The sequence below is a fragment of the Montipora capricornis genome, chromosome 1, assembly GCF_036669925.1.
Source record: "Montipora capricornis isolate CH-2021 chromosome 1, ASM3666992v2, whole genome shotgun sequence".
NCBI classification, from domain to species: domain Eukaryota; kingdom Metazoa; phylum Cnidaria; class Anthozoa; order Scleractinia; family Acroporidae; genus Montipora; species Montipora capricornis.
Genome location: NC_090883.1, coordinates 20,361,011 through 20,386,286, shown reverse-complemented (window position 1 = coordinate 20,386,286; position 25,276 = coordinate 20,361,011). Strand labels below are relative to the sequence as shown.

The following is a 25,276-nucleotide window of genomic DNA, read 5'->3' as shown; positions in this document are numbered from 1 at the left end:
TGGCAGCGGTTTTAGCGCTTTCATTAATCGAAACACTCACAGATTCCTTAAACCGGGATAAGGCTGATTTTTCGAGAAAATCAGACGTCTCAAGAGGTCTCAGAAATACTATAGCTCATGCGATGTGAACAATAATTTTTATGTTTATCGTTTTAAATTTCGGGGCGAAATCCGCCGTGAACACTACCGGAAGTGAACTTGCTCACACGTTTAACTGCTGACCAAAACCATGCTGTAACACCTATCCGAGAAAAACTAGCGGCTTTAGAAAGCTGAATTTTCGCTGAAAATTTTGATACCAAACATGGCATACCTTACGCAGTTTCTCTGGAAAAAGTTTGCTCGGAACGAGTGCGTTCTTTACAAGGGAAAAAGGACGGATCAAACATTTCGCTGCTGACTTCATATTTTGGGTTAGGGTCAAGAACAGAGTCAACTATGGGTCTCCACCCCGGCAAGTGACGAACCAAACACAGGAACACAGGTATCTGTCTTTAATTCTAGGGATTTTTGTATATTTGCCCGCTATTGTAAGGTTTAAAGGGGTCTCTCACCTCAAAACAAAGCGTAGGAAAAATGAAGGGGTTTTTTTTGCCTGAAGTTATATTTTTTACAGCAGAACACAGACAACAGTCGTTATAATGGCATCCACGCTTAAACTTGTGGTGAAAAGAAGTGCGTTGTGAGGGAACTTGAAAATGATCAACATGTCAGCCTAGAAGCCAATTAATGTTTCTCGATTCCCTTTTATTTTCTTCAATCTTTCTGGGTTTAGTACTTTGCTAGTAAACACAAGTCTTCTCAGGGGGCTATTTACCTAAGACTTCTACCATGGCACTACAATGATATACAATAACAAAACAATATCGTGTACTATTAGAGCTATATATTACGCGAAGACAACTTGAATCTCCTGAAAGACAAAACGCAGCTCAGTTGACAATGTGGAATGAAGCGCTGTGTTACTACACTACTACACTTACGCAATGCGTGCCTATTTTTTCTAAAGATGAAAGAAATTTTTTCTTTCTGGCAAATGATTAATAGGCTGGTAGCCATGTTTTTAACCTCAGGAAAAGATCTGTTTCGTCGTATGAACGTGTGCGCCAAAGTGCTTCTGCTGAGACGACTTCTGGGTGACCCCTTAAATGGTCTTAAAGACTCCCGACTTAAAACAATTGCCAGGAACGCTTCAGTTCAATACCAGTGATACTGATGCAGTGTTGATAAAGCCAATCTTTCTAATAACGTTGTTTCTAAAAGGGGGTTGAAAATAATTTGTGGTTACCACATATCACTAGAAAAGCGCCCTTTAGTTAAGATATTGTGAGTCTATTTAGTGTAGTATGAATCACGGCCTTTCCTTTACAGTCATCACAACTGCATAATGATTTACAGTTGTCAAAACAAGAATGCAATGCACAGTTTTCTTCGACAGTGAATCCAAAATATTCTAGGATAACTCTTCTTCTGCAGGTGGCTGTGGTGACAAATTTCCTCATTATCTGATGCAAGTTTTTCTTGTCACTACTTGTACGGTATGAGTTGAATAGAATTCTAGATATATCTGGAACACCATCCCTGCTGGCTCTCCCACTTTCTTGAAAATACTCCTCACTTGTTCTGGGAACACCAATGTGCACAACTTCTCGAATATGAGGGCAGTCTACTCCAATGCCAAATGCAACAGTGACAAAAAGAACTCTGATTTTGCCTGGAGCTCTTATTAGGTCATCTAGTATGTCATTTTTTTTCCCTTTCTGGATAATTGGCAACACAAAATGCAGAATTACACATCTGCTAAAATGTATGAACAAGTTGATTCTTGCTTGTTTGTTAACTCGGCCGGGTTGATATTATTTAGATTAATACAAAGTAAAGCCAGAATTACACAGTGGTAAGTACTTTGAGATCAGCTTATTTTTGTGTAATAGTGAACAAAGGAAATTATCAGATCATGGTCATCTCTAGAAAAGTTGACATCTAGCCCTTGAACCTACTGTACATGTACCAGTAACAATGCAAACGTATTGGAGCCATTCTTCCCTTTAATGAGTTGCAAAAGATTGTACAACTTAAAGAAACAAATGACCAAGATGACAGGAGCAGAGAAAAGGTAAATGTTTCTTTATCCTGGAAGCCTTAGGAAGTACTTTTTCTTTCACGCAGTGCCTATTGGAGATGTTTGTTTCCTCCTTTGGGTCTAAACTCAGTTAGTAGAGTATAGACCTTATTCACGATGGCCACCAAGTTGGATTTGCTATTATCATGCAAATTAGCTACACACTTCTTAGGGGGCAAACAACACAAGTTCGAGAGGTTATAACGAACACCTTAGCCACACAGGTGATTTGTCTCACGTTCATTGAATGTTCATCACCTGAGCAGTAAATTACAATCATTACACAAGTTACTTCGATGTTTATTTAGTGGAAAATGAGCAGATAACAAAGTAGAAAGTCAAAATGTCAAAGGCAATCAAAAGATATAAAAATTTTATAAAAGGTACTTAATTCAAAATACGAAAATGGACTTTTTGCAATGTTATTTCAATATTTCGTTGAGCCGATTTTCCGCAATTTGCTTTTTTTGTTTCCCCCCCCCCCCCCCCCAGCATAACGCATGGCTAATTTGCATGACAATATGAAAACCAACATGGCGGCTATCGTGAATTAGGCCTATTGCACCAGCATCACAGTCAGAGGTCATGGGTTCGAATCTCCTTGAAGGCACCTGAATTTTTGAGGTGTATATAAGAGACAATTGCTTAAATTGTCCAGTTAAGTGTAGACATCCCTTCACTCCTCAGTGAATAACCTGCACTTCCGATATACTTTTGTGTCATTAGTCCAACAAGGGTGGGGCACCTGGTTGGTGGTTTAATTTCAAACTTCAACTTCGACTTGTTTGTTCAGTTCGCCGCTAAGCTCTCATGTCTCTTATGTTAATGGCGTCTTCTACAGACTTGTCTGGTGAGTTATATTATGCTTCATTATTTTTAAATCATGAAGGATATTTTTTATTATTTTACCACAACTAGAAGAAACACTTGCTATTAAGTCATTGTTTAGGAGGTATTGCTTTTTTAAATTAAAGAGCCTTTTTTCGATTTTCGAAACAAACTTTCATTTCTTATTGGTTAATTTGAAATCTGCATATGTCAAGTGAAGGAACTGCAAAAGTTGCACGCTTTTTCCACCTGCCATGCATTTTCTTGTAAACTTGGGAATAAAATTGATTTTAAAGGTTTCCTGTGTCCTTTCGCTGATCTACGGAAGCTCGCAACTTTACTCAGATTCAACAGTACTTTTGGATGAAATCTTCTTATAAGTTTTATGAACCAGAGGGGCAGTTGGCAGGTATACATTTATGGTCTTTTTCCTCTCGGAGATATATAAAAGCGCCTGCACTGGAAAGCAGGTTGAAGAAATGCTTTCACATTCTCGCCGTAAATTCCATATAGTATTGGATCCAATACGGTGTTTACGAAAATCAAAAGTTGTCCCGCTGCCCAATATTGTTTTTTTTCTTCAACGATTTGAAAATACGCTAACGTTCGGAAAATAACAAAAGGTGTCCAGCAAACCACAAAGGCGATCGAAAAAGCTGCAAGAATCTTACCTACCTTGCGATGGTGGTCGGAAGACACTGTTGTAAAAGTGTCTTGAGTTGGGAACGTTCTTGAGCGTAAAGTTACAAAGACGGAACTTTGAGCATAGATCATGTACACTAAAGGGACAATAAAAACGCAAAATGCGTGCACACTATAATAAACTTGTTTTCCCAAATCTCCGAAAGAACTGTTCGTGCAAAGTAATGAACCACTTGCATCTATCTCAGTTTCGTAGGCGTAAAGCAAGGGCGAATTAATCACTAAACTCGAAGTCCAAATGACGATTAGCTTTTTGCACACGCCGTCGCAAGCGTTCGTCCTCGCGCTGAAGGGTGTCACGACAGCCTTGCGTCGCTCAAAGCTTATGACCGCAAGGGTCGCAATTGAAGTTGTATAGCATGCCTCAATCAGAAAGCCTTGAAGCTTGCAAGTAGCGTTGCCACCCAGCCAGGTCCATAAATAAGCTATAAAGTTCAGCAAGCTCAGACCTGTAAAGGATAAATCAGAGACGGCTAAGTTTGCGATGAACCATTTCACTAAAGATTGTCGTCTCTTTATCGTGCTGTAACAGTGACAGAAAACAACCACGTTGCCCATGACCGATAAGAGAAACACTGTGGTATAGGAGAATACGAAAAATACTACTGCCGCTGTTGGAAATCCATCGCTGGTTGCCATTGTTGTATACTTTCGGCGCTCCTCTGCTTCCGCCGTTAAAGTAATTTGACAGCTACAGCTGTCTTAAATTTTGACTCTTGATGTCTTGAGGTATAGCGTGGTTTCGGCAATCGCAATCCAACGTTCTAACCGTGTTCTTTCGGTTCGTTGATTTGACTGAGCAAACATGGGAAAAAATGAATCTTCAGTTATCCTTGCTTGGAGTGGACCTCAGTTTTACGACATTATAATTTAGCTGTCGCAGAAGGCGACATAGTCAAAACAAGAAATTTATTGAAAAATCTTCCTCTCCTCTAGACAAGGTTGACTCGGGATCGAACTTGCCTCCGGCTAAAGCTAAGTGGAAAGCAAAGTGATGCATCAGCACTGTCGTCCTTCGTTTTAAAAAGGCCACAACTGGTAGTTTTTCATTATGAGCTCAAAAATCAACACAAGTCATCTTGGGTTCAAGTTTTAATTTAATGCATCGGCCTTTGATGGGCGAAAAGGCAATTAAACCCCAATAATCAGAGCAGTCCGGTACCGTGGGAGATGGCATCATCAAAAAAGAGAGAAGTGATGTTACACGTGAAAATTAAGTGAGAAAATTCAAAGGAGAGGAAAAACGAGGAAAAACGTTAAAAAACGTTCTAACAAACAGAATCCAGACAACAGCTGTGAATAGCACTGTGGCAAAGTGCTGTGTGGGGTCCCCGAGGACATGTCTTCTTAATTGTCTTCGAACGATTTCCCATTCTTTTTGCAATCTCAAGTCCGGCTCTTCGAAGATGACGCTATCCTTCCCTTATTGAGAACTACAGTCTAACGCATCGTCATCTATTTCGCTTTTGGTCTCAGATTTGTCTGACAATGTTGTGCTATGTTCTTGTCAAGAAAACGAATCCCTTTCAACGACCTGCGCGGACATCATCTCTGCAGTGATGCCCTGATCTTTGTTTATTGTGATTGGTAGTGGGAAAGGTAATTTGGTGGTTGTGAGGATAGTGAGTAGTGATTGATGTATTACGAGCCGGTTTGTAAGTGAAGGTCATAGTAGGTTTATAAGTTGAGAGGAAAAAAGTCTTGTTTAGTTAAAGTGGCTATGTCAAGCAAGATCATGTAATTTTATGGCAAACGAAATGCCCAAAAAGTAGAATGAAACATTGCAATAACAACTTAAAACTGTTGAGCAACATAACAGAAATACAACCAAAGGAATGAAGACTGAATGAGAAGCATGTATGGACACAAATGGCTATGGCCTTTTTAAATGCCGGGGCTTTCAAAGTTTATGAGAACGATAACCTTTCAGTTTTTCGGAGCCGGATTTGATGCCTTTTGCTCACAGGATTGTTTTTTGCATGTTATTTTCCTCAAATACTCTCTCCAAGCAATATTTAATTTGCATTATGTTGACAGCAAATTCAGTCCTTCGGAAAGCTTGCCATATCTCATTTCCTTGTTTTGAAGCAATGATATCCGATGTGGCGTAAATTGAATATTTTATACTCAACATGACACATGTCATCATATTTCAAGACATTATTTACTGTGTGAGAATAAAACTCGCAAGATATTTGCAAACGTTCGCGTATTAAGACCATAACTATTAGCTATATTGCGAAACAGCGCGGGCAGAAGGGATCGATACCTCAGTGCGAATGACGACTTCCCGAAACTAAATTCCACGCTTTACCACATAACGTATTCTCCTTGACTCTGAAAACGGGATTGTCTGAAAGCCTTGCACGTCGGCAGGTGGAAAAGATAATTAACTCATTGAACGAGGTATTTGGCTATTTGCGTTTCGTTCCACTTGTAATTTTCTAGAAGTGTGCACTGGGTGATGTCACGTATTTTCCTGTTTATTACTTTAGGTAGGTGAAGGACTTGCCCAGCCACGATTAGCCATAGCTACTTGCGAAAAAAATTAAAAGAAACGACGACCAAAAGAAAATAAGAAAAATAAATGAAAAGATAAATAAATAAATGATAATCTGTTATTCGCTATTTCCCCATCCCATAATGCAATACGCTTTGGGGGTGGGGGTGGTTTTTTTTTTTACACAAAAAAGAATACAAGTTCTTTACTCTTGAGACTGTATCATGCTTTAAGCTTCAGTGCAAAGGCCACTTTCGATACAGTAAAATGAACTGTTTTATGGGGTTGGGGAAAATAGCCAATTGTGGAAATATATATTATATGTATACAAGAGAGTATGAAGGTAAGAGACGTAATCTCTCATATTGGCCCTATTCCCATCGTAATCCCTCTTAAGTTATTTTTAGATCTCCTGCGAGATCTGGTATTCCCACCAGAGTTAACTGATAGCCAATCGTATGTCCCCATTTTCGCGAACGACGCGAATCATTACGTGGGAATTCGCTCAGCTGTCAACATTGGTAAAAATGGGACATGTGATTGGCTATCAGTTAACCCTCGCGCGAATACGGGATCTCGCAGGAGATCTAAAAATAACTTAAGAAGGATTACGATGGGAATAGGGCCAATATGAGGGATTACCTCTCTTACCTTCATACTCTCTTGATGTATTATATGTTGAAAACTTCCGAGGAAGGAGATGACAAGATGGTTTCTTTTAGATAGCTGCAATGGAGATTGAAATATACGATGAATTTGGCACGAACTATAAATATCCCTAAAACATCTCCTAAAACATTGTTTAACATTGGTCGTCTTCCAAAAAAATTATTCCAGATTATTTATTCCAAATTGCACTCGAAGTCATGCGATTATCTACTCAAAACCGTGGTCAATCGAGGAACAACCACCACCGTGAATCAGTTAGTGCAGTTTTTGTCGTTTGTCGTACATCTCGAATAAATGCTAAAGTGAGCTAATTCTTCTTTTGAAGTTTTGGTACTGATGAATCTAGCGTAGATAGCAAAGCCTTACTTTTCTTTACCGTAATTACTTTGTGTTCATAGTTTTTTTTTTCACTTAGAAAGGGTCTATTCGGCTTCAGTAGTTATGTGAAATAATTCTTGGTTTTCGTTTTGACTATTCATGTCAATTCTGCCGCTATTGTGGACATTTTCTGTTTGTTTGTTTTTTCTTGACGGCGAATTGCATCTGTTCCGGAATGAATCAGTTCGTATGAAATTCTAACTTTAATTCAGATTTGGGTACGCAGTGCTAATTATAAATTTCTCTTTTCGGACTGGCTGTGTAGTCTTTTCGGAAATTTTCAGTAGTGGTGTATATGCGCATGGTTCTCTCCGTATAGTCTTAGTTTTTGTTATCAAAGGGGCATGCTTATCCAGGATGGACGACAATGTTGTATCATAGCAGGTAATCCGCCGATCAGTTCGAAACTTCAACATCCCCCGCCTCCTCCCGGGGCAAACCCCGGAAATTTGAACTTTTGAAGACTGGATCGTTCAAATTCCCGCCCCCTCGGGCCAAAATGGCGTTCAAATGCCCTACCCTATCGTCGGATTTGTCTGTCATACCCAACTAAAGAACAATTGTTGACGGCTCCCTTCATCTTTAATTAAGACCTTTTTTGTAAGCCAATCGCTCACAAATGCTATATCTCTTTCTTTTAACTCTTCCATCTCGTCCAAACACTTGTTTTATAGCTGTTAGCGACTTCGGTGCCCGAAAAAAAAAATCATTTAAGACCTGACACTTGCGGTTAAATTTTCCCCATCCCACGCAGGCAAAGGTCAAATTCCCCACTCCCTGGGCACAGAAGATAGTCAAATGCCCATGGTTGGCTCGGGGTGGGGGGGGGGGGGGGGGTCAGGATGTTGGGGTTGTGATCGGCGCATGTTAACTCAACTCCATAAAAAATACGTCTTATAACTGAGTTATGAACGCTTTTGCGATTTGTTTTCTCCTAGTATTCACTTAAAATGTTATTTCTGGTAAAGTGTTTCATATTTTATGTTCAAATAAATGCTCAATATAAATGCTCAAGATTATTTAACGTTCTTTCAGTATATTTTTTTTGTAATTCAGTAGTCTATCAAAATTTGCATAACAAGGACAAAGATCACATCACTCAAGAAAAAAAAGTCGCATTATTCTCGTGCAAAACACGCGAATTTTTATTGATAGTAACTGTTTGCAATCATCCTTTCAATTTTCAGATAAATCGACCTTCCGCGAATATTTAATGATCGCTTGTTAGCGACGTGATGAGAGGTCATCGGAATGCAGGAAAAGGCGATCACATAACTACGCGTCGCCAAAAGTGATGAAGTATCATCTCAGCATAGTTAATGCATGGAGATGGTTATGAAACTCGACAATTTCCTTTGTTTCATGTTTTTGTCCGTCTTTTTGGCCTTGGCCCTGCACAAAACACACCTTTTTTCGAGAAGATAACCAATCAAATCCTTCGATTAAATTATGCGAAACTAATTTGCAAACCCGTGCGAAGCGAGAACAAAAGATTGTGCAGGGTCACGGTCAATTCAACATCGATTGCGACAACATTGTTCTCGCTTTTGAAGGTTCTAAGATTCCATAACCAGTCGCTCGATTAACTATGATCTCAGAAACCAGAACATCATTCTAAAAGGTTATTCGACGCAAAATCTAGGTAATTTGAGATTGAAAAGACACGTGGGAGCGATTTCAGAATACCCCCTCACTTAAGAGCGTTATTGCTAAGATGCCGTGGTCCGTGGTCCGCAGTCTGGCACTGAATGCCTGGGTTCGTGTAACGCGCTCCCCGGGTCCGAGGTCCCGCAGTGGGCGCAAAAAGTGTTTGTGGAAGGGCTACCGCTGTCCGCAGTCCCACAGTGGGCCACTAAGTGTTGTTGAAAATGCTACCGCGGTCCGAGGTCCCGCAGTGAGATACTAAGTGTTTGTGGAAGCGCTACCGCGGTCCGAGGTCCCGCAGTGGGCGAATAAGTGTTTTTGGAAGTGCTACCGCGGTCCGCACTCCCGTAGTGGGTTAATAAGTTTTTGTTGAAAGTGCTACCGCGGTCCGCAGTCCCATAGTGGGCAATGACTTTAAGTGAGAAAATGAAGGGAAATGAAGATTTCAAAAGGGTGCTTAGGCCTTATGACTGAAACGAGCGCTTAGGCTTAATCAGTAAACGAGTGCTATACTCTTCACACGCTCTCGGTAGAACGTGTAGTTAACGGAACCGTAAAAGAAAAGCTAAGATTTTAAAAGAGTGCTTAGGCCTTATCACTGAAACGGGCGCTTGGGCTTAATCAGTAAACGAATGCTATGTTGTTCACACGCTCTCGGTAGAACGTGTAGTTAACGGAACCGTAAAAGAAAAGGCCAGTCAGTGTGGAGATCGTGTAAACAAAATGTTTGACAACTGGTAGTTAATGAGAGAAATTCAGGTCATTCACTTTTATTTCGTATGAAGAAATGCTGGCCTGCGTTACATGTTTGGATTGTTACGCATGTAATTATGATTGGTTAAGCATGTAATAGACCATTCAACAGTTGTAGCTAAGTTACCTGGCCTACGAATGGAAGCGAGGCTGCCGGTGACCCGGTTTTGATACAAACCTCAGAGCTGTTTTTAATTGTAATACGGACTAATTAGAATTTAAACAAACCAATTTACATGATAAAAGAAGTGGGGGCTGTTTAAAAGCAAGGTCACCGGCAGCCTCGCAGCCATTCATAGGCTAGGTCGCAGAGCAAACAACTGTAACCGTATTAGACATTACAAAAGCACGGAGGTTTGTATCAAAGCAGGGTCACCGGCAGCCTCGCTTCCATTCGTAGGCCAGGTAACTTAGCTACAACTGTAAAATGGTCTATTATGCTGAGCGAATCAGCGTTCGGGCATGTGCTAAGGTGGCAGGTCGCGTGTGAAGGCTGTCAATTGACACCCAATCCTTTCACGTGTGGTTGACATGACACGTCAACATTTTTTGCACGCAGATTATGGCGGGAAACAAAAAAAGCGATTTCAGCGGTTTTAAAATTTCAGAAAACATACTTCGCAGTCCACCGATTCAAGATTTGCAAAAACCAAAAATTTGAGCGAGACGCCTAAATTTTCCTTCACCGAGACCTTAAGTCGCCGCAGCCCAAGTTTCTTGGCCGGTTTAGGCAGCGAATGCATCATATTTTTGACAAGGCGAAGGTCAAAATCGAGCCTTCAGTACGAAGATCAATAGGGTGTCCAGAAGTGCGATCGAGACTTGCAATTGGCCTGGGTTTGAAAATGTCTCCAAGCAACGGCTTGCGCATACTCAACAAAGACTTTATACGATGTTAAGAAAGGCTCTGCTGGCAGGGTGGCCTCCCTACTGGGTTATCCTCAATTTGAAGAATAACCACGAGAAGTGCCACAGCTTTTTAAAAGGTATTTTCTAGGAATTTTACATTTTCCTGCAGGTCAAGTCATACCTTGTTTAAAGCGCTTTTTATTCAGTGATCTTTATGACTTCGAAAGTGCAATATACAGCTGCCATGTATGACTCTGTATGCTAATAACGCACATATATCTTCAACCCATTCAAAAGTGCGTCCCATGGCTAATTTGAATGGTTCAACCATTTAAACAGCAATTTCTTCGACGGGCAGAAGGGTTTGTGAAGTTGCACCTTTTCTTCCCCTTACGATGCTGAGATAAAAATAATGACATTGATGATGGTGAACAATGATGACATCATGTTTAAACATATGCATTTATCAGGTTTTAATCTCTTATTTCCCTTTCCCATAAGCCTTTTAGTGATCTTTATATTCCCTTTACAAGATCCGTTCCACCGGCCATGAAGCCTTAGATGTAGGACTTGCATCGCAAGGTGAAAGCAGTTAACGGGAGAAGTCGCTCTATCCTGAAACAAGGCAATATAGTGACGTCATATTGTTGGATGGTAAACATGATTCTGCAATAAAATCATATATTTAGTCTTTCCCTCGATGTCGTAGCAAGTTTTTTAAACGAGGAAACGCACAGAAAATGATTGTGTGACGATATCGGAGGATTCTTGCAACCAGAAGACAATAAAAAATACCCGTACGTTGTGGAGGGTTTGAATAAAGAAAACTTTATTGAAACGTACGTAAATTGGACAGTTTATTAGCGTAGAAAACAAAGTAAGAAATGAAAATTCACAATCAGCGTATTTCATCATCTACTACTATCATCTGGTTATTCCATCATGCCAGAAGATGGGGGGACTGGGCTTGAGACTGAATTATCACCGGGCCCGTGAGTCATCTGTCCGGAAGAGGCATGTCCTAGTGGGGCGGAACTCGGAGTACCCGGACCGGAAGCCGGGGATGCAGCATTAGATCCAATAAATGACACTGGAGTGCTACAGCCAGAGGCTGGGTGGGAACCAATTGGAGGTATGGAAGCGGGATTCATGGCGGGCGCAGGAGATGGCGAAGCGGATGGGGGATTGGATCCCACTGGCTGGCCACTGGTTACACCTGCAAAAAACAAGCTTAATAGTTTATGACATGTTGACTGGACATATTTTCTCACGGAAAATACGAACTACTTTGTTCTACAAGTACCCTGGAGGCAGACTCTCAACGACGATCTTTGTATTTCTGCGCCTATACATTTCTCCCTTTTTGCACAACGCTAAACACAAGAAGAGTTACGCGGTTTACCCACAACAGCATACAAGAGAGAGGCGAAAAGATTGAAGTAATCATACTGTTCTACCATATTATACGTTTCTCTGAAATATACGGGATGAGTCAGGGACACATGCAAAAAAAAAAATAGCAGCTGTTTATGGGAAAATACCACTTGTAACATCCAAGATGAGAGCAAGGAAATTGAAGCTAGCTGGTTATCGTGCAAGACATCCAGAGGAGACTTCATAACTGGTGCCGTGGCAGCCAAAAATTGGACGCATGAATGTCGAAAAAGGAGCAGTAACCTACATCGACACTTTTATATGAGGGATACAGATCTAGCAAGTGCAATTGATCTGCAAAAGAACTGAGAGCAGCAATGATGATAGACAGGGGAAGATTGCAGAAGGAATCCTGCATCATAGCGAGTGGAATCTCGACCGAAGGAAAAGTAGAAATACACTAATATTGGGAGATTCCCTACCTTGTTGAGGTGAACTGGTAACCTGTGCAATTAGGCCAGTGGAGACTCCTGGATGGGTTGCCTGTGGTGGAAGTTGCTGAGGTTGCTTTTGTTGTTGATGTACCTGCGGTTGTTGTGAGAAATGTTGATGAGGTTGGGAGACCTGAGACAGCGGTTGGATCTGTCCCGGGGAGGACTGTGATGGAGACAAGTGACCAGACGCTGCGCGTGCGCGCACCTCAGCAGCCTTCAGTTGCTCTTGATGAAATTGTTGACGCTCAGCAAGTAGCTGTTGACGCTGGTATTCCAACTGAGAAAACAAAAAAAAAAAAAACAAAAAAAGAGAGAGAAAAGAAAAGAAAAAAGAACGAAAATAGTTCAACACCAAGGGGATGTTGTATGAACGTTTGATGAGGCCTTCCCTATCAAAGGGTTGCCATGTTGGCATCTTTTCTCAGACAATCCGTTTGGAACACAATCGATCAGATCCACGCTATTTTCTAGTATCCTTTTAAAGATCGACCCTAGGAGCAGAGTCCTTACAACCTCCCATTAATCCATACAAAAATACCTTGGGAGCAAACTCTCGTTGAAAGGGTAGGGAAACATCGTCGTCTTCACCCTCTATCAATAAGGAGAGCTTGCCCTTTGGGCGAATAAGAATGTAGCAGCACAGGGCCAGAAACGATTTACGCCCGGAAAGCACTGACTTAATAAGTTTCCGTTCACTTTACACCAAAAATAAAAGACACACAAAGATCTGTCATGCTTGTATACAATTCAGTTATTTTGATTCGGAAAGTACGAGCGACTTGTCTATGTTCCTTAAAACATCGGAGGGCTCTCACTGCAGTTTACGGCTCCCGTTTCTCCACTTAAATTTATAATCCGAGTTTCAGCTCATAGTAAGGAGCAATGAAACAAAATTGGCCAGGGATAACTGTTTTTTCTCTTGGTGCTCAAATCAAGCGGGAAGGAATTAACATTAACTGAAATGAGCAATGATAGCGCACGCAGTTTCCGATATGGAGATAGCTAAGAAGCGAGCATGAAAGTTGAACCATAGCGAAACGCGACCTTTCCGAGGCATACAATCTTGTAAACTCACCGCCTCACGCTCCCGGTCCATGATGGTCTCAAGTTCTTCAAAGTGGCGAAGTTTAATTTCTAGTTTTTTCATCTGAGTTTCCACGAGCAACGCCACAAGGCTCTTGATCTTCCTCTCTTCCACTTGGGCCAAGTGCTGTGAGAAATTAAAATCTTTTTTTATCAAAGAGTCACGCTTATAAAGCAAAGCATGTGCTTTGCTTTCTGCGGACACGGCAAATCAGACAAAATCAAATGTTGCTTTACGACAAGAAGACAAATCCGGGGTACGCGTAGAACATCTCTCCCCCGCGCCCCACCCCCCCCACAATCGAGGGAATTACGATGGAGATATTGGAACTTCGAACAGGTGTCTGTTTGAATTAATGCAGTATTTCGAGTGATCTATCGTAATTGCTGTCAGTGAATTAAGAAGTATGAATTTGAAATAAACGCCACATCGGACACGCTAAAAAAATCAATTAACGCTGCGGCGTTTAATTGAGTAAATACGGTAATCAAAGAAGTTGATAGAAACAAATTAATCACCGAAAGAAAAAATTGTGAAATGACATTTCGAGCGTTAGCCCCTCGTTGGGCTTGTCCTCCAACCGACAACGAGTACGTACGGGACACATTATGCTGTTGGAAGGAGAGTTCTGTCACTGCTGCGCTAAAACAATCGGTTATCTTCGATCGAAAACATTTTAAGACCGGAAGGAGTTTCTTCATTCTTGTCGCCAATGTTGAGATCACAATGGCCTGGACATTCTTCATTAACGATTCATGATTTGTTTCGGTACTTTCTGTAATTACAATCTACAACAATTTGATAATCTCGTACTCAGAAGATTAGTTTCCTCAAGTATTGAAAAAACAGTGTGAAAACAACGCGTTTCTGTTGACATGCCACGCAAAAGGCTCATTTCGTGATTACGTGGAAGGCGTGAACACCTATAGGAGCTTTTCACGTGACGTCAACGGCGCCATGTTGGTGGACGAAAACAAAAGATCTCTCAATAGTTCCTTTTGTTCGTCCACTAGAAGTCGTACATTTTTCTATTGTTATTGGTATCTCTAGAGGTTGGTTGAAAACGTCCTATTGGAAGGGTCTGCTAAGTCGGCTAAAACAAAATTATGGGTGTAAAGCGAGCCTACGAAATACTGACTAAAATTAGCCAGCCCGTGGATAATTTGCATGGTGTGACCTCACATCAGCTGGCATTCAGTTATGAGCATTTTCACAGAGCAGGTGGCTCAAATTTGAAAAAAAAAGGTTATGGACACAGACGGAACAGGTTTGGAGGGAAAAGGGTAGATTTCGATTTTCTTCCCGAATTTCTCGCAACTACGTGACATTTACCTTCGCTTTAACAGCAGCAGCTGCCAGGGCAGAGGCCGCAGCTTTGGCGATGTTTTCTTCGTTGATAGCTTGCATTTTTTCGCCATTCTCTGTTTCCTTATTAGCTTCTGACGCGTCTTCCATCTGAATTTAAAGCGACACACAAGTGAAACGTTTGGTAGTCTGCGGTCAATATCCAGGCAAAGTAAAGCTGAAAATGACAATTTTATTTTCTCCCATGCTAGAAGCGATCTTGTCTCCGTGATTTTCCACAAAAACGGATTTGCCAACAAAACGGAGTGGTTCAAATCGGCCGCTGGTGTGAACAAAGTTGGTTAAACACAAAGAACGGAAGGAGTGCAATAAGAAGCGAGGTACCCAAGGCGCATGGTGCCTCTTAAGGCACATGGTTCCGTGGGGATATATACTTAACTCTACTAACAATTGTGTTTGTGAAATAACTTTATCGTCACGAAAAAACCTTTCACGATTTCCATGTCTGTTTTGCGGACTGTTGATCGCCATTTTGGATTATAAGGCGTGCTTGGATAGATTTAGCAACTGGCACTTTCTTTTATCGTGGCGTCGTCGTGTTTCAGGGATCCGTTAACCTACCTTCACATCTTGTGCCCCAGTCTCCGCTCCATCAGTCCCTGTAGATTGACTTCCGTTGACCTCCATTGGTTGAGATTTTTCGTCTGGAATATAAAGAATTTGACGAAAAAAAGTAACACAAAACTTGATGAATGATCGACACAACACCGTGGCACACATGAACAATTACTCATTCAAAACCTCAACGGTAGTAAACGAGGAGCTTAAGCAAGGACGACGACGGCCACGAGAACGTCATCGAAAAATACTACGTGTGTTTACATATACCATGGCAAAAGCGGTTTCCCGAGGTAAAATGAGCGCACCGTCGGCTTCCTGGGAGAACACTCTCTAGAGAGGAAAGGAACTTCCGACGTCAAATAAGGTGTACCTGTACCTTTACCGTGGTGTTTCAGAGACCGAGGTGTTAGTGGTTACACTCCAGTAATAGGCCATTTTCGAAATATCAAATATCCAGCTTTATAGTGAGGCAGTGAGGACAAAACAATAGAAACACGTTGGAATGAATGTGAAATATATTTGCATATTATCCACTTTCCTTTACATTTGTCCTCTAAACCTCTCTTTCAAGCTGAATTTTAATATATCGAAAAAGGCTTATTTCGCGCGTTAAACAAGTGACGCACGAGGTAGATTTACGCGCGAAAAATCAACAAGTATGGAAAAGGAGAAACAAAAAATTAAAAACGCAATTTAAAAATACTCTTAAATTTCGCGATTATTCCAAGTCGTTCGGCATGGAAAGTGTGTATTGACATTCCAAAGATGAAATTGGTATGAACGGTGTGGATGTTTGGAGAGAAAATTGAAAATTTATTGTCAGGTGCTTACAAATTCTTCATTTCACATCGTTGTCAGGACAAGAACAGCTCAGAAAGATATCAAAATGTGAAACGCACGCGCCGCGCGTTTTTGAGACGCGAACGGCAACCGGAAGAGAACATTTCGCGTGCTAGGACAGTGGTGTCTCCCAGATTTTTATACTTATCATCTCTAATGGAGAAAAGGTACTTAGCAATGTAAATGTAGTTGTGCAAAGACAAGTTAAAAGAGAAAAAAGCTCACTTCCGTTGCCGTCCGCGTGTCAAAAAACGCACGTGCTTAAGCTCCCTATTTCTTGCTTGTTCGAGCAACTTTCGTATGACCTTGAAAAAGTGTTCGCACTTTGCTTCACGGATCAATGTTTGGCAAGATTAAAACAAAGCTTCTCCTCATTCCCGCCAAGGAAACTCCTAATACCAAATTCCAGAAAGTTCCATGGAAAGATGTCGTTGTTTGTATTCGCGTTCGCTAAACCAATGAAAATTCGCGCTCGCTTGTTTTTGTTCGATAAGCCAATTAATCGTTTTGCATTTTTGTTTTCGTTCTGTTTTTACGTTTATTTTTCATATGAAAGTTGCTCTAAACCAATTATTTTGTTGCGTTCTCGATGACGTCGCTGTCGTCCTGGCTTGGGCTGCCTGATTTGGTTTCCAGACTACTGCGACCGGATGATAAGACAGAGAATTAATAACGCACTTTTCCTCGAGGTTTAATGATAGAGCTACTCAGCTAGTGTCTTATACCTGTGTTTTCATCTGCATTTTCCGGTTTAGCTTTGTCCGCTCGAGCGTTAGCAGCATTCTTCACATGGCTGTCAATAACAGCCTGGGGAATCTCTTCTTTCATTTCTGAAAATTTCTCTATTTGCAAAGGTCACAGAAATACAATAAATCACTCCTAACTGATACTATTGTTTTGATCATCAAGCAATGGCGAGACGGTGACCGTCGAATTGTTTATACCCAGCGAACGAACGACAGGACGAGGAAATGGGCATGCGTGGTGGTTGCCAAGAAACACTTTCGTTTCCGGCGAGATTAACTCAATTAATAAACCGTATTACCGGAAACTAAATCAAAATGTCAGGCAAAATTGATTAACAATCAATCAACAAGGTCTTTTCGAAAAAATAACACTCGCCATTTCACTACACAATGACACTCGTCAATTACAATTCCGAAGATGCGATCTTCGAGGTCCTTCATGGTCTTGAATGTTTAGAAAGAGTTTCCGGGCTAGTAAATCCTCGTTTACCCCATCGACTTCGTCAAGCTTCGTAGCCTTAACGCCAAGCTTCTCACAGAAAGAAATTTGGTCGCTCATCAATGTTTGAAGTGGAGCTATCACAATCAAAAGAGGATTCCAAGGGTGCCGGTTCAGATGTTTTCAGTATTGGGATTGTCAAATGAAATAAGAGGGATTTTCAGTGTCCCGTGACCTTTTACAAAACTTTTAAGGGCTTGTCTTTGTTCAGCTGTTGGATGGGTCTGGCTCCTTTCAGTCAAAAACGCAATCCCTTTTAAAAAGATTTTGGTTTTATCCAGACATTCAACCACGTTTGTTTTGAAGTAAATCGCGGGTTCGAGTTTGGTCATGACATAGCCCTCTTAGGGTAAACTGGCGCATGAAAACAGGTTTGAAATCTGAAATTCTGCATCTCATTATCCAGATTAACGGATAGCGGCATTTCAAAGAAAGAACGCAATTTCAGAGTCTCCTTTCCTCGTCCTGTCGTTCGTTCGGTGGAGCCTCTGCTCGCAGGGTAAATTGTTTACTTTTCGAGACCTAAAATCCTAGCAGTCAACAGGACGGGTAAAATGTGATCATTCCAGGTTTCCACATGGGGAAACTTCAACGGATAATCCGTTTCTGGGTAAATCTGCGTGTTGGGATGCTTTCAGTGAAAGCCCTTTTCGATTGCCATAAGACTTCGTATCTCCAAAAGGATGACGTTTTAAGAAATAAAACATTGCTTGGATTCTTTATTTCGTTTTCTTCAAACTATAATAAGAACCCCTGTAGAATAACAGGATCGTACTTACAGAGATGGCCTTTTTCGGACCCGAAAGGTTTTGGGGGCTTGAAAAACGGGCTTCAATATTTAAAATAAAACACCCATTTATATGGGTCAGGGTGCACGTGGGTGGACATCATCGCGCAAATATACGGAAGCAGGGCTGTCGCAGTGCTGAGAGAACTCACCTCCCATCAATGTGGCCCGCGCTCGAATCGATTCCCAGAATTGATGTCAAAAACGGTTGAGTTTGTTAGTTCTCTACTCTGCCTCAAGACGTTTTTCTCAGGGTACTCCCTTCCCGCCCCCCCCCCCCTCCCTCCTTAAAACCAATCTACGATTTCATATGAATTGATTCGATTCTATTTGATTTCTTCACAGTGTGCACAAAAAGAGCGGTTTTCAATTGAGTGTCGAACCAAAACCAATCGTGGCTCGCGCGTGTACATTTTCCCGCGCTTTGTGTCGGCCACGTGTAATTACTTCGAGTTTTGATTGGTTTACTGGATTGTCTCCGTCCTTTTTGATTGGCCAAAGTAATTACTTTGGTTTTGGTTTTACGACACTCGATTGAAACTCGCTCTAGTGCCCAACGGCTAAATAAGGCTAAGTTCATTGTCATTAATAATTTTCTTACCCAAAGCGGCTTTGGCTGCGGCGCTTGCCACACGAGGGTCAACAACTGAAGCAAGGAAAGCAACTGTTGACATTATAGGGTTTCCCTGTTGACTGAATGGCACGGGCTGATGGGACAAGGGACCTAAGAAAAGTACACCAAACTTATGAGTTGCTGGATCATTAAGAGTTTTCCAACTGCATACTCCTAACTTAGCTCAGCAATTGGCGAAGTACATCGTAAAATCGAATTCGTATCGGCGGTACGGTTAGAACTAAATTCGCCATGTTTAAAACAAGAAAGGGACTAGGAAGGAAGGAATCAAAGGGCACACGCCAAAAAATAATTGGAGCGAAGAATGGTTGTGACTTCTAATCCCAAACTAGGCCCTCTTATTTGAGCAAAAGAAGCTTTGCGCGGCTGGACTTGCTCAAGACGATCAGCTTGGTGTTTCTAATAAAAATTACACAATGTACATCGGTTTGCCGGAGACGTTTCAGTAAGTTCGGAATACATAATTGTTTTTCTGGGCATACGCTAATATTTCTTTTGACAAAGCGTAATGTCACATTTGATGTCTTATTTACGTTTGTTGACTAATCTTTTTTAGTTTAGAGTTTCACTAACAGTGACCCCTAAATTTACCCAGACGCCAAAAAAATGGCATTTTTAAAAGATCTGTTCAAACGCAGAGCTAACACTTGAAGGGTTTAATATGAAAATTTGCCAGGTGAGAGCCAATAGCCAATAAATCGAAAAACATCCAGTGGAAAAAGTCAAGAATTCGTGATGTTGTAGAAGATAAATGAAGAAGACACTTCTCCAAGTTTTAGGCCTGTGCGTTAGCGCAAACTTCAGATATTCGACGAAATCTTTCGCAGAAATTTACAGAGCGCAGTATGAAAAACGCCATGTTGGTGTACATCTGTGGTGCACCAATATGGCGGCCGGAAAGTAGTGTCAACATCTGTTACTTACTTTGGCTATCTAGGCGAGTGATCATCTATAATGAACAAACAGCTATTTACCTAAGCACTTTTCCTAACGCTTTCAATTCTAAAAAGGCTCAAAACCATGAGATAAATATATATTTCTCAATAAACTCGATCGTGCCCTCGTGTCACGCACCGCTATAACTCCGAAATTTAAAATGCTGTGGTTTCCAAACAAAGCACGCTATTGAGCTTTAAAATTGCAAATGGTTACAAATTTACCGCCTCTTATGCCTGATGAGGATAACAACTTTCGTGGCTCTTTTGTTTTGGATTTTAGAAAATGCTGACGTCACGTGAAAACGATCCATTGTACAAGTTTGTTCTGAGGGCGTGATTGTGGCTTATACTGCATGTAGAACAGTGCCATTGGCGGATATTTAAAGAAGTGAGATTAAGGAGCTGGCCATATCATTTACCAAGCAAGAAAATGGTCTCATCGAGAGCCACCCGTTGGGTTCTGTCATCGGGATTATCACGTTTCCGAATAGGCAACTTTCACGATGGCGTCACTTGACTAAACTACCAGAGCAGGCAACTTTCACGATAGCGTCATTTGACAACAACTACCAGAATTCAGTTTGTTTTTCTTTTCTTATTTCAATTCTTTATTCCCAGCGGGGTAAAAATAGACCCTTTGAAACTCGAAGTTTTACAAAGAATGTATGGGCTCATTAGCGCTTTTGCAACCCAAGAATTTATCAGTTTTTGATGGCTAATGACTCGCTTGTTATAAAAACCAAAAGGCTTCAAATTGGTTATTTACGTAAGTTTAACATGTTCTTTTACCTTTTGAAGTCAATTTGTGAATACATGAACAGACTTAACTGATTATAGTTCTAGTTTTGTACCCCATATGAACCATGTGAGCGTTAGCCCTAATGGAAATGGGCCCACACAAGGACAGAGAAAAACTCTGACCAGGGTGGGAATTGAACCCACGACCTGCGGGTTAGATCACCGCTGCTCTACCGACTGAGCTACAAGGTCAGACGGGAACAGGCCGTGGGAACTGAAGATGTTAAAGTCAAAAGTAAAGTGGTGCATTTATATAGCGCCTTTATCACAAACGTCTCAAAGGAGCTTTACAATGATCAATTTACCCCCAGCGGACTGGAAGCATATACAGGCGCAAATGGCCGCTTGTAAGCAGTCCATGCATGCTGGTACTAATTTTACCGACCTCGGAAGGATGGAAAGCTGAGTGAACTTTAGCGGGAAAGAAGGTCGCCAAATATTCCACTCTCGGCAAAAGAGTCACGGCAATGAACATGTACCAGTGCAAGGAAGAGTTACGTTTTTACAAACGTTAGCCGTGTAGCCCTTATATTTCAACAGACTTACTGATTAGAGTGTAATGTGAAGTGCTAGTTTTGTACCACATATGAACCATGTGAGCGTTAGCCCTAATAGATGGTTTTCACCTGACGTCAAAGCAGCCATGTTGGTGTACACAACAATAGAGGAAAAAGTCTTTTGGGAATTTGACTCTATTATAAGAAAACATGTGCCATAATTTGCTACTGTTTTGTACTCAAACATGACCGTCTCATCACGTGATTGAAAACCATCTATAGCATGATGCCTTCTGTCAGCAAACTATGTAAACAATGATGTCAGCAAAGATTCGCCTACACCAGAAATAACAGCATATTTGCTAGGTAGCCTTATCTGACCCGTTCATGATTTAAAATATTTACGGAACTCACCGAGCTGCACGTCTTCTAAGAACGGGTCTTCAATGGGTAGCCTCAGAAAATGCAAAATGCATTCGTCCTGTGTTCGGGTACCAACATGTTCTGCCACCTTGTTCCAGTCATCTTTGAACATTTCCAGGCCCTGAAAGCACAAAACGAAATAAAGATCGGCTTTAAAATGCCCAGAAACAATATTGTTGGAAACTCTATAGGTTTTTTCATAACGCAATTTTGTTGCTTTATATGATTGTCGATCCCGCCAAAAAAGTGCTGCTGCATTGTCGTTTACCCGACAAATTGCATTCGGTTTATGAGAAGGTCATGGATACAGTACTCCACATACCTCTAACAGTAGGAGTGTCTCTTGCTCTGTCCATTCTTTCGTGGCTGTTGCTGCCTACAAAAGGAAAATCAATGCCCAGTGTCAAAAGTTAACAAATAACACTTCATTGATCTACAGTGAACATCCTTCTCTTTCAATGTTCCCATTTCCCTTCTCAGGCAGATCACGGCACCAAATCCAGTGCACACCTTTGTAAAAACGGGCATCAATTGACATGCGCCATACACCACAGGTACACCAGTCCAAGACGTCAGTGGTGAGTACTCGCCCTTCCCCGGGTCCGATTCCCTGACTCGGCGTCGTACCATGTATGTGGTTTGAGTTTGTTGGTTCTCCCTGAGAGGTTTTTCCCTGGGATCTCTGACTCTCCCCTCTTAACAAAAACCAGCATTTGGTTTGATTTAGGCTCCCGAATAAGTTCAGAACTTTCGCTCTTGAGACTAAAGTTCCAAGTTAAAGTTATTATTGTTTTTCATTTAAAGAACGTGTAAGAGGTACAGAACGAAAACAACGCCCAGAAACAACTATAATCCTTTCAAAATCACTGAGTAGACGAGGGTTTCTGTTAACGACACCAAACGGCGTCAGGGAATGGCATGCACAAATGACCAAATTTTTCGAGTGCCATTGATCTCTCTTTGTTCGCAATAGAAAGACGTTTCAAAGAAATCAACTTTTTGCACTTACTGCTTTTTCTTGCCTCAATAAACACGTAAAAAAGAGCCTATTTTTCAGAATTAGCGGACCATACAGTTTCAAGGCATTTTGGGCCTGTGGAGGTTTTTGGGAGTTGGGAGAAATAAGACTTCAAGAGTTAAGCCAAGCTGTGAATTAGGCACTAAGTCAAAAACAGTGTTGCAAATACAAATGGTCGGCACGGTGCTTTTTAATACCGGATGGAGACGGATAGGGTGACAGTTTCCTCACAAACCCTTGTTAGTGTTAATGATCCGAAAAAATGGCGTTGATTGTAAGTGGCTGGGACAGTATTGAAGCCTTCCCTCCGCAACCATGCCGACGCTCTATAGTTCAAATTTTCGTTTTTTCGGGTTCGTCTTGCGCTGCCGTCAATCACTTTAGCAGTACCCGTTAATGTGCAACATCCTGTCTTGTAATTGGCTGGTCACAGCAACTGTGACTGAGGGCAGTAAAAACAAGACAAGGATATAGTGGAATTTTAGGGTCCGCCTGGTTCTGAAAGGAGTAACAACAACTCCATTTCATATCATTTACCTTTTGACTCTTTTTGGAAAGATACTGATCTGAGCGAAGCCTGCAAGAAAAGAAGTTTAAAATAGCTATTCTGTACGTCATTGACTCACGAACGAGTCTTGCCGGCTATGTGAAGGACTTAGGCACTAAAATTAAAAGGGAAGAACAAAGCAGCCCTTGGGGCATTTCAGGGATTAAATCTTTGGTTGTAGGGGAAATTAATCCGCAATGGTGGTTACAAAGTCAGACACTAAGGGTGCTTTCTTTTTGCCAGAACTGACCGGGTAGACCCGGAAGTTTGCAAAGACACTGCAACAACTTCACTTGAAGGAACACTTGCATGATAATCCCTCGCTAATGTTGAAACCTTTTTTCACACGTAAATTATATCCACCACATGACTACACTCACGTTCTCTTTTCCTCTCAAACAGTGAAAACTCTTATCGACAAATTAGCCAATCAAATTGCGAGATTATTGATATTTTCTACCATCTCGGATTTAAGCAATAAGGGCGTGCGAAAAGCATAATTCACTTATATGGTATCTACCAAGGCCATGGTCAGTCACAAAATCGAGGTTGACGAAGACAATAATTGAAAGAGACATTTTGCAGAGTAGACTACTAAGGCATCTCACCCAAAATTGGCACCAGTTAAACCACTCCTGAGTGTCTCTTTTCCACCAAAATCATCTTTGAACTGAATCATTTGCTGGGAAGCTGGCATCTGAAAGACAAATGGCACTTTAATTTACAACTCAGTTTGAGGAAATACATTTAAAGTCTGCGCCCAAAGGGTTTCAATCTGTTTTGGAGACAAATGTCTTCGGGCCGGTTATTTAAACCAAGTCTAACTTAGACCGCGGTTTACGGCAATCATTTTACGTCCAACTGAACCTTCTCCAAGTGAGTTGCTTCAAGTTCACAAATGCTTTTCTCTTCTGCTCGTGCCTTCTCGACGCTACTTTTGACATTGGACTTCCTTTACACACTAGAATTGGCCAAAATGAAAATGACTTGGGACTCGGTTGCGTTAAGCAGCCGCTAAACATCGTTTAAATAAGCGGCCCTATGTGTTTTTTAACATAAAACATGCCATGGCTTGCTGAAAACAATGCGTTTCACCTTGCGTTCAAAAACTGCATCATTGGAATAATAGCAAGTGTCAAGTTCTTTAGCGCTGGGCACTCTTGGGGACGCTGCACATTAAAATCAACTCAAATTAACTAACATCAAATGTTAATTTTTGAGGAGAGGGGAAAACCGGTGTACCCGGAGAAAAACCTCTCGGTGCAGAGTAGAGAACCAACAAACTGAACCCACACGCGATCCCACGTCTAGCAATCATACACTGGTAGGAAGTGAGTGTTCTAACCACTGCGCCAATACTGTGCTAACACTGCTAATGATCCAAATGGTTGATGGCCTATTATTGCACTAGCCACACAAGACTGCACCTGAGTCTTTGCGGGTTGGAGAGGCTGCAAGCCTGCTGGGGTATCTGCTAACACATGAAAATGAGATGTTGATGGTGGACCCATTGGCGCCGGTCGACCGTCCGCGTCCACTTGATAATTGATCAGGCCCCACTGCTCTAAAAATGCATGGACCCTAAAAGAAGAGATCAGCTGCATGTCAGTGATTAAAGAAAGGGATGGGTGAAAACAATAACTACCTATTGTTTTGCTTGTATTATGTAAACAGGATCCGGACTGGAACATGCGCGTCTCTTAAGGTAGATATGAGTTACTATTTTGTACTTTTTATTCTTGGAACTGAGTGACATGTCACCTAAAAGAAAGAAACAAAAGAGAGCTCCGAAAGACGATTTTGAGACTTAACGAGGAGACGATAAACGAGCTTATGTGAATAACTGAATTAATTGAAAGAAATCCAATCGAGATCACGACATTTGAATCCCTTTATAACATAGTTGTCACCCAAGTATAAGAGCTATTTTCAAGCTCACCGCCGCCAACTGACAAACTCCGCATAGCATGGTATACAATAAAGGCACAACTACTGAAAGCCTAAAGAGCATTGGACGGATTTTGACTGGTTGGGTGGGATCATTTGAATTATTGAGGTGTTGAAAACCTCCCCCCCCCCCCCGCGGGGTTGAGATCAAAATGAGACAGAGAAGCCGTAAAATCGCTGTAATTGCGACTGTTGTCTGTTTATTAAATTTACAAAGGTTGAGAGAGTAAGTGAGTGACAGGCCTGCACGGATTCCTCGTGTAGTTTTGGCGGTCGCTT

The 25,276-nt window shown here is 41.4% G+C and overlaps 2 protein-coding genes across 3 annotated transcripts in view; both read right to left on the bottom strand.

The window, feature by feature from the left end:
• Positions 1 to 1,316: 1,316 nt before the first annotated feature.
• LOC138049139 (substance-P receptor-like) lies at positions 1,317 to 5,693 on the bottom strand. Its single transcript, XM_068895292.1, has 2 exons — positions 3,626 to 5,693; positions 1,317 to 1,760 (listed from the first exon to the last, which is right to left on the bottom strand). The coding sequence occupies exons 1-2, from the start codon at positions 4,289 to 4,291 to the stop codon at positions 1,317 to 1,319; spliced, it is 1,110 nt and encodes a 369-aa protein (XP_068751393.1). The 5' UTR covers positions 4,292 to 5,693.
• A 5,592-nt stretch (positions 5,694 to 11,285) lies between these two features.
• Positions 11,286 to 25,276, bottom strand: part of LOC138022733 (SWI/SNF complex subunit SMARCC2-like) — a 32,481-nt gene continuing 18,490 nt past the window's right edge. For both annotated transcript variants that reach the window (XM_068869709.1, XM_068869781.1), the window contains exons 23-34: positions 24,478 to 24,631; positions 23,659 to 23,747; positions 23,041 to 23,080; positions 21,808 to 21,861; positions 21,477 to 21,606; positions 18,797 to 18,919; positions 16,889 to 17,005; positions 15,324 to 15,406; positions 14,730 to 14,852; positions 13,389 to 13,523; positions 12,302 to 12,590; positions 11,286 to 11,661 (exon numbers count right to left, since the gene is read on the bottom strand). In XM_068869709.1, the coding sequence (XP_068725810.1) occupies positions 11,378 to 11,661; positions 12,302 to 12,590; positions 13,389 to 13,523; positions 14,730 to 14,852; positions 15,324 to 15,406; positions 16,889 to 17,005; positions 18,797 to 18,919; positions 21,477 to 21,606; positions 21,808 to 21,861; positions 23,041 to 23,080; positions 23,659 to 23,747; positions 24,478 to 24,631 (1,621 nt within the window). In that variant the 3' untranslated portion in view covers positions 11,286 to 11,377. The remainder of the gene's footprint in view (positions 11,662 to 12,301; positions 12,591 to 13,388; positions 13,524 to 14,729; positions 14,853 to 15,323; positions 15,407 to 16,888; positions 17,006 to 18,796; positions 18,920 to 21,476; positions 21,607 to 21,807; positions 21,862 to 23,040; positions 23,081 to 23,658; positions 23,748 to 24,477; positions 24,632 to 25,276) is intronic.